Source organism: Netta rufina, assembly GCF_964035555.1.
Source record: "Netta rufina genome assembly, chromosome: 12".
Lineage (NCBI taxonomy): Eukaryota > Metazoa > Chordata > Aves > Anseriformes > Anatidae > Netta > Netta rufina.
In genome coordinates, this window is record NC_140135.1 from 6,672,934 (window position 1) to 6,682,224 (window position 9,291).

General features: G+C 54.8%; 1 protein-coding gene across 1 annotated transcript; it reads right to left on the reverse strand.

Annotated features, from left to right (window-relative positions):
• Nucleotides 1-6,402: 6,402 nt before the first annotated feature.
• LOC311213840 (brain-specific homeobox/POU domain protein 3) lies at nt 6,403-7,881 on the reverse strand (the record flags this gene model as incomplete). The annotated part of the gene is made up of 2 exons (XM_084294116.1): nt 6,403-7,308; nt 7,762-7,881. 2 exons carry the CDS (start codon nt 7,879-7,881, stop codon nt 6,403-6,405), a joined length of 1,026 nt encoding a protein of 341 aa, XP_084150242.1.
• Between the last annotated feature and the right edge of the window lie 1,410 nt (nt 7,882-9,291).

The following is a 9,291-nucleotide window of genomic DNA, read 5'->3' on the forward strand; positions in this document are numbered from 1 at the left end:
AATAAAATAAAATAAAATAAAATAAAATAAAATAAAATAAAATAATAAAATAAAATAAAAAAGGGTGAGGAATTGGTTCATCTCTCACAGATTGATTTCTGTCCCAGAAGATGGATGGGCAGCACCACCTCCCCAGGCACCTCAGTGGCTTCGAAAAGCCATGCAGGTCTAGGGCAAGGCCTGCTGTGGGTTTCCAGATGGGTCACAGGCACCCCGAACACCTGCCAAACGGGACTTCTGAGGGCTGAAACGACTCATCCTGGCCTTGAGTTGAAATGCTGGGAGACCAAGTTCGACACAGGTAGGCTGAAGGTGCATTGCACACCTGCAGCTCTCTGAATGACACCGTTATGCCAGAAAAATACACCTGTAACCATCAAAACCCTGCACGGCAAATCCTGATAAAGGATTTGGTCAGTGCCACACATCTAGGAAACGGGGGGCTACGTGGACCCTGCATCCAGACTGCCCACACAGGATGCAGACTGAGGTAGCTGAGGAACGTGGCTATCCAAGACTGAGGATCCTGGATGCTGATCTCCTGCAGGACCCCACAGTACGTAGTGCAAACATTGGTAAGCAGCAGAAAAAAATCTGCATTGAATTTTCATCTCAGTGTTGGGAACCTGCTCAAACATAGTCTGGAATGCAGGTGATGGATACTCCTCCACTGGACTGTAGAGTCACCAGGCATTTCCTTGAGTCGGATGCTCAGTTTTATAGAAAAGATTAAGGTGATTTTGCTTCTCTGTTTAGCCAGAGAGGCTGGGATGTGCTTTCCTGGAGCTGGCAATGAATGAGGCAGAGGTTCTGCTGACTGGCCTGGGACAGGGGTTGCTGCGTACATCACTGAAAACAAACTCCCTCTGATTCACATGTAGCACTTGGGTAGTCACAGAATAGTTAAGAGAGATTTTGTACAAACACGTGCTTTTTTTTTCCTTGTCTGAAACTAAAACCTTCTTTGCCTGGTATAAATAAAACATCATTCTTAGTTGACATTTTCATATTTCTCAGAGAGCGCTCATTTTCCTTGAGCTGCTGGAAAGGTTGGTGATGCTGCAGATGAAATATAGATTTCATCTCTGATCTCTCTATCTCCAGGATCCCAATGTTTCTGAAGTCCTCTGTGAGTTCCCCTCCTCTCTGATCCACCCAGGGATCCGAAGCCAAATCCCATAGCCCTTGCTTAAGGCTTATGGCTAAAACCAAGGGCAGATGAGCAGAACCTAGCCCTGGGACTGGTCCTGCTGGGCTCCACTAGGACTGCTGGTAAGCACAAGGCTATTCTTGTAGGTGAGATCAAGACCTCAGTGTCTGCACAGGTAAAACATCATATTAAATTTCTGTGAGTGTTCATTTAATATCTTAAAAAAGAAAGCCTGTAATATTATCGTCCATACAGCATGAAACTGTATTCCCATGTTTTTGCCTGTGTTCTGGCTCTGGTCCTACTACAGGTAAATGTTAAACCTGTTTATGGCTGCAGGGAGATTGAGTACCCACGAGGTCCCGACTCTTGCTTTTAGTACCAAGGGAAGGAAATTCAGTATTTCATCCCTGTAAATGCAAGCCAGGAGATGTCTCCAGGGTGAGTGTCACACAGCTTCTCCTTGTTGCTTCCTGGAGCTCCCACCCTCTTCTGGCCAGACTTGGTGGAAAGTGGCCCAGGTTCTGCAGTGAAGAGGTGCTCAGGTGGCCAAAATACAAGGCTCGTGAGTATTCCCCCAGCCTTTAAGCATTAGGCTGCAGTAACATGGACCAGCACATCCACTGAGCCCCTGCACCTCTACCATGTCCTGATCTGATCCAGCAGTGTAGGAAAACCTTCCCTCACTCGTCATAGATCATACAATGTGGGCCTGATCCTGCACGCCCTGCTCAACCAAAATCCTCAGGAACTTCCCCAAGCCAAGGGCAGGGGTTGGTAGCAGAGGGCAAAGAGCACAGATGGGAAACGTGTGTCCTGACCGAGGACTTGCTCCTTGTGAAGAGCGACTGATGGGCTGGGGCAGGGGGTTGCCTCTCATACCCACTCCATTTCCCCAAATCTTTCCAAAGGCAGCTGATTTTTAGTCTTCTTCCTGGGCTCCCACTCAAGCCAGGCTGTCCTCCTCCCTGCTCGGGCACCTATGAAGCCTGTAATTACTGCTTTACTCCTTTTTCCCCTGTAGTGGAACAGAGCCTACTTCAAGCGCTGGCCTCTTTAAAAATACATCTTCTCTGCTCTGCACTAAAACACATAGAATAATAGAAGAGAGTCCGTCAGCAGGGGCATCCTTTACCTGTATGGCTTTCAAAGGCAGGAATCTTTTAAAGCACATGGAGCATTTTCTCTCCTCCAGACCCAAAGCTGAGTGCAAAGCTGTGATGTGCAGGCAATATTTGAACGAGGGGGTTGCTGGTGTTGGTGGCCACCTTCCTGATCCTCCACGTCCTTTAAAGCTCTGTGTGGGGGCTGAAGCTGCACGGCCCAACCACATAGCTTAGGGCTGGGGAGATGGGACTCGCTGATGGCCCCGGGACAGCCCTGCTATCAGCAACCTTCTTTGTCTTATTTTTCTTCCTAGAGGGAGAGTCAGCCCCTTGGCTGTGTGATTTGGTGCAGCCGTGCTCCCAAATTGTTCTGTTCTAGGACATAAAGGAGGGACAGTGCTTCCCTCCAGATTTCTTCAAATGCACCTGCATTTGTCTGGAGCTAGCAGACTCAGTTCAGCAGGGCATATATAACTTTGTGTAGTTATCTGTATACTCAAGGGACTTAAGTGCCTAAATTCCTTTTGTTTTTTATGGCAGAAACAACACAACCATGAGCGTGGCATGGAGCTCAGCACCATGGAAGTAAGCACTGTATGGCAGGAGAAACCCTTGCTGCCAGGCTCACTGAGCAGAACTCCAGGAGCCCATGTCTGGGAGCTTCAGCAGCCCAGAACCCGTGGGCATCTTTCCTCAGGAAGCCTTTGCAGCAGCACAGATAGGACTCCTCTCTGCTAAGCTGCCGTGTCCCCATTTGTAAATGTCTCTTTCTGAGCTGGTCATCCATCATCTTTATAGTCTTTAAAGTGAGTAAGATGCCAATGGAGTACCATTCAGCTGCCCTGCTTGAGGGGTTAGAAAGTGATGACCTGCACTGTGGATTCCTTGGCTCCTCTCCGCGGGCCATAACTGGAGCCTAGAGCTCTACACCCCCCCGGCACACCCTTCCTTCAAAGACCCCGTCTGTATCAGTGCTCAAATCCTGTCCCTGGTAGTGGCTGAGCCAGCTCTGCCTGATGCTTTTGCGTTCCTGGGATGAGCCAAATCCCAGCCAGAGAGGTGGCCCCACCTAGCCCACCCCATCCCATCCCTACCCGTCTATCAGACTGTTGGTAAGTGAGGAACCAAGTCCTGCAGCGTGGCCTTGGGCCAGCATCAGCGGTGGGTGAGTAGGTACCCTTGGAGATGGACTGGCTGCCAAAGCCGCAGTTTTGATAAGCTGCCTCATACATCAAACCTCAATTGAAAAAGGGAAAAGAAAAAAAAAAGGGTGAGAGCTGGGTGTCCAGTCCAATCAATAGTCCTTTCATTTAATGCTATTTTGGCTTTAGGGTCATGGTTCAGGGGCTTCCTTTGCACTCCAGGAACAGGGAGTGTGCCTGTGCCATGACACCTGCGTGTGTGTGCGTTTCCTCTCCTTCCTGCAAAGCTCTGCCTCCTTTCCTCACCCTGGCCTTTCCCCTGAACTCCCCCAAGCACACAGAGCCTGGATTTGAAGGGCTTTGGGGTCTGCTCAGATTTCCAGCCTGGACCTGAGCGCTCGGGGTGGGACCTGGACGCGCTACCCCAAAAAGACATCCGCGAACCCCCGCCACCATGGGGCTGGGCTCCTCCTCACCGGGCGCACGTTTTCCTGAGCACCCTTTGCCTTTGCGACTGGGAAATACCCGCTCGCCTCCTGATGATCGTGGGTGATAAATATTGCATCGCCCGCAAACTTTGAAGAGCGAGGGCAGAGCGGCACCCACCAGCCAGCGGCTCCGTGCAGCAACCCCGGCCCCGCAGCAGGGCTGGGGGTCCCAGTTTTGGGGAGGGGGTGCCGGGGGGGTGGGAGGGTCGTGGAGAGGCAGGAGCAGCAGCAGCAGACCGCAGCGTGTTGTGGCTGCGAGGGAGCGAGGGGGGGATGCGAGCAGGGCCCTGCTAATGCTGCGCGGAGCCGATTCTCCAAGGCCCCCCCGGGCAGCACTCAGCATCCAGCCTTCATTAAAATTTCATCGCCAGCACTTGGCCAAGGTCTATTTATGAAAATGCGCTTTTCGCTTCATAGGAAAAAAAAAAAAAAAAAAAAACGGGAACGGAGCGAAAAGAACAAAGGCGGGGATGGGGTTTGCAAAGCCTCCGCGGGCCGGGGGGGCTCCAAACCCGGACGGTGCCCGCGATGCCCCGGCCGGGCAGGGCTCAGTTTGCTCCGCCGAGCATCTCCTCACCCGGCATCTCTTTCGGATGCTTCACCGTTTTCCCATCTTTTTTTTTTTTTTTTTTTTCTTTTCTTTTTCTTTAAAATTTGCAGATTCTGATCCGCTCTGTCTTGATTGTGTCCCCCCCCCTCCCCCGTCCCCTTGCCTCGGTTGCCGGGGGGTGCCGAGCATCGCTCCCCGTTCCGCGCTCGGTGTGTTTGGTTTCTTTTCCCCCGAAAAAAAAAAAAAAAGAAAAGAAAAAGAAAAAAGAAAAAGTTATAAAACAAAAGCAACAAAAGCACGGAACCTCGTACGAGGGGGATGCCCCCCCCGCGTGTCCGTGTCCCCCCGACCCGGGGACAGCCCGTGGGACACGCGGCCCCCGGCTCCCCCCAGCCGGGCGCTTCGAAGGCGGCTTCGGGAGAGGTTTTGGACGCGAGCGCCCAAAGTTTCTCGGCAGCCTCAAGTCGCATCACGGCCAACGAATCCGCCCCGGGGGCACCGGCCCCGACCCCAAAGCCACGCGTGGCGCTTCCACCCGTGGAAGTTTGCGCTGCTCCCCAGCAGAGAAGGGACGAAAAGCTCCCCCGGGCTCTAAAACCCCGCTTTTCCCTTTTAGCCCGCGTTTCGTTGCTTTTCGCCTAATTTCTTTCCTCCTCCCCAGCCCTGGAGGAGGAAGGACCGAGTCCCCCGGGGGTGCCGCGGCCGGACCCGGCCTCTCCCGGCGGCCGCAGTAACTCCAGGAGGCAGGAGCGGGGGGGTGAGGTAAAACGTGCATGGTTTATTGGAAATGCTGCAGCGTACACAGACACCAAATTTCATTCAGCACACACACAGCGAAACGAAATCTCGGTTAACTAATAATAATCATTAGTTTTTTTAAAAAAAAAATAAATAACAACGAATCGGAGGCAAATTTCTCTATTAAATAGGCAAAGCAAAAAAAAAAAAAAAAAAAAAGGAGAAAAAAAAAGTATTCTTGCCTTAGAAAGTGCAGAGTTCGGTACAGGCGGAGGCGCGGGGCAGGGACGCCGCGCACCCCCGCTGCCCCGGGCCGGTCCCGCCGCTCCTGTGAGCCCCAATGGTTTGATTGTCGAAGCGTAGGATATTTTACAGTGAAATCATACGGCTATCGAACAGTTTGAGCGAAACCAAAGCAAAATAAATCTCCCTCCCTTTATTTTTTCCCCCCACCGAACAAACCGTGACTTCCAGGGACGTGCCAATTTTTTTTTTCCTTTCTATTTTTTTTATTCTTTTTTTTTTTTCTATTTTTTTTTAATATATATATTTTTTTGATTTAGCCGATGAGGTAGAAACAGAAACGTTATTGCAAAAATGCGAAGGGGCAGGGGACAGCGAACAAAACCATGCAAGTGCGTGTGTGTGCGTGTGTGCGCGCGGGGACCCTGGCAGCGAGCGTGGGGGCACGGGCCGGCGCCTCCGTATTTACAGCCGTCGGGGCAGCTTCAGCTCCTTTTCTTTCCTTTTTATTTTAATTTTTTTTTTCCATTTATTATTATTTTTCTTTTAGTTTTTAAAAAGAAGAGGACCGGCCGCTGAGGAAGGAGCGGTGCCCCAGCCGCTGCTTGCCCATCCGAGCCGGGAAGGGGCTGCAACAAAGCCCCGCCGGGCTCTCGCTGCTGCTGCCCTGGCTCCGAGCACCCCCAAAACTCCCCCCCAGGCCTTCTGTTTCGTCTTCTCCTTTTTCTCCATTTTTGTCTAGAAAAAGCAGTCTATACCAGTCATAACAGCGGGGCCAGTTTGCCTGGGAGGTGAGGAGCAGGCACCAAACTGTTCGCATCGCTTTGGGCGGGTTTCCCTTTTTAGGTTTACTTTTCCTGTTTTTTTTTTTTTCTTCAAATTTTTTTTTTTAAACAACAACAAAAAAAATCATCCCAAACCCTGCCCACTTCAGAGGGGCTGGAGGGGACCAGGCACTCCCCCCACTGCCTTCCCAGCCCCTTCTTCAGTAAGTGGCAGAAAATTTCATCCTTTTCTGCTTCTGTCTCTGATTGCAAAACCAGACCCGCACCACGTTCTTCTTCAAGTCTAACTTCTCGGCGATGGCAGCTATTTTCTCCGAGGATGGCCGTGGCTGCACGGCAAAGTAAGCCTCCAGCGACCGCTTCTCGGGGGCGGCGATGGAGGTGCGCTTGCGTTTCTTGTCCCCCCCCGTGTAGATCTCCGGTTTGGTCATTTTCTCCCTCTGAGCCCTCTCGGCCTCCTCCAGCCACGCTTCTAGGATGGGTTTGAGGGCCACCATGTTGTTGTGGGACAAGGTGAGGGACTCGAACCTGCAGATCGTGCTTTGGCTAAGGCAGCCCACCCCCGGGATCTTCAGGTTGGCCAACGCGGAGCCCACGTCCGCCTGGGTCACCCCCAGCTTGATCCTCCGCTGCTTGAAGCGCTCGGCGAAGGACTCCAGCTCCCGCGGGTCCGTCTCCGTCTCGGGGCCGGAGATGACAGCGTGGGAAGCGAGGCCGTGAGGGTGGGACATGTTCATAGGTTGGGAGTGGTGGGCCATGTGGTTGATGGCCGACATGTGGGAGTGAGGGTGCGAAGGTGTGGAGCCCACGTCCGGCCCCGGCACCCCTCCGAGCGGGAGGGTAGAGTTGAGGTGGTCCAGGAGCTCGCCCTCCAGGCCCTGGGAGGGCTGGTGGTGGTGGTGGTGGGGATGGTGCGTGGTCAGCACGGACGGGTGGTGCAGGTGCACGGAGGACGAGGTAGGAGTGCAGGACACGCTGCTCATGGTGTGGTAGGTGGCATCCGGCTTGAAGGGGTGGGTTTTCTGCGACACTATATCCACAGCGGCCAGAGCCTCGGCACCCCGCAGCAAGGTCTCGTCGAAGCCCGCAAAGATGTTGCCCTGGATCTGGATGTGGGTTGGGGGAAGAAAAAGGGAGCAGAAAACAAACCAGAAGAGCAGGACAGGATTAAAACACAAGCAGTGTTATGGAGACCCCGCTCTGCCCCAAAGCGGCGCACGGGCCAGGTGAGCGGAACGGAGCCTGGCCCAAGCCTCAAAAGAGGAGCACGGGAGGGGGATGCTGGACCCCGGGCACCCCTCCTGTGTCCCCAGCAGCAGGACAGAGCAAAGGGGGACAGAGCCAGGAGGTCCCGAGGAGTCATCACGCTACCAGAGTTGGGTTGCGGGACGGAGCCGCTGGGTCCGAGACCCCCCCATTGTGCTGCGTGGGACCCCCAAACCCAAAGGACCCCCAACCCATCGAGTCGAGAGGGCGCAGCGAGACTCGTCTCCCCCTCAACCACAACCGGGGAAGGGTCGCGGAGCCCCCACCCCAATTCCCACCGGCCGGGGGCTTACCTGGGGGGCGGGCAGGCAGGCTCTGCGGATAGCCTCGGAGCTGGTGTGCAGGTGGGGGTACTTGGGCTCGTGCAGGATGGGGTGCATGCTGAACGCCTGCTTGCTGTTCATGGACATCATGGTGGGAGAGGAGAGGGGCAAGGATGAGGGGGGGGGCGCTCCGGGCAGCCCGGCTCCGGGGGCGCGGTATTGTCTCTGCCTCCACCGCCCGGCATCGGCGGCATTATAGCCCGGCCCCCCCGCCCCCCCGGGCGCTCATTGGGCGCCTTTCGGCAGACACCTCCCACCGCCCGCCCCCGGCCACTCAGCTCACCCCCCCCGGCCGGGCCCCCCCAAACCCGGCCCCCCCCTTCCCGACCCCCCTCTCCCCGCCCCAAGGCAAAAAAAAAAAAAAAAAAAAAAGGCACCTGGGGATAAAACTCGGCGAGCAGAAGGAGGAAAAGTTTTGCCAACTTTTCTTTTTTTCTTTCTTTTTTTTTTTTTTTTTTCCTTTTCTTTCTTTCTTTCCCGTCCCTGGCTCCGTTACCTGCTTGCGGTGCCCCGCGTCTGTCCGTGTCTGTTCGTCCTCACCCCGGCCGAGCCCCCTCATCCTTCCCCCCCCCCCTCCCCGGCACTTGTCCCCCCACCCGCACGCATCCCGCAGCATCTCCGGGGCGGGGGAACCCCAAAAGCTGCTGGGGATGGGGATGGAGGCTGCGGGGTTGCTAGGAGGGTGCTTGGTCATGCTCGGGGCAAATGCTCCCCTGAAGGGAAGAGCAGCCCAGAAAACCCAGCCCCGGCACCCGAGAGGCTGAAGTGTCCCCGAAAGGAGGTTCTTGAGGTCTGGGTGTGCACAGGAAAAGGTCGGAGCCGGCAATAGGGGGCTGGAAGCAGCCACCACCACCACGCTGGTCTCTGTCCAGATTCGGGCACAGCCATCAGGTGATGCTTGTGCAGACAGAAGGTCCCCAGGCTACAGCTGGGCAGCTCCTTGCTTGTGTAGTGGGACAGAGGAGGGCTGCACCCTGCCCCTGGGGGAAGACTTGAATTTATGGGGTGCCAGGATCACCAAGAGGGATGGGAGCAGAGCAGGGGGCAGTCCCTACACCCCCTGGTCCAGGCAGACCTTCCTGTTCATCAAAGCATCCTACGAGTGCCAGCGATGCTCTGCCAACACGCTGATGCTCTGAATATCCACCAGCAAGAGCCGGCGGGAGCTCGGAAGCCTTCCTCCCTCCTGCTCTCTACCAGCACAGCTCTGAGTCATGGTCTCCCCTCTGCTGCTTGCGGAGAGATTGCAGCATCAGGTGATGGGCAGAGGAGAGCGGCTGCCAGAGAGGTTCACCGGAGGCTTTCTGCACAGCGGAGCCATGGGCACGGTTCTTGCAGAGGGGAATCGGCCCTTCTGGGGGCTCTGTGTGGGCACAGGAGCCTTCAGCTGGCAGCCCCCAGGCTGGTTACCTGTGTATTGTGGTGCCCAGAAGCTTTCACGAGGGGTCTTCGTCTTCGTTTTCATTGGGTTTTTCATGGTGACTGCTCTATCTGCTTTTT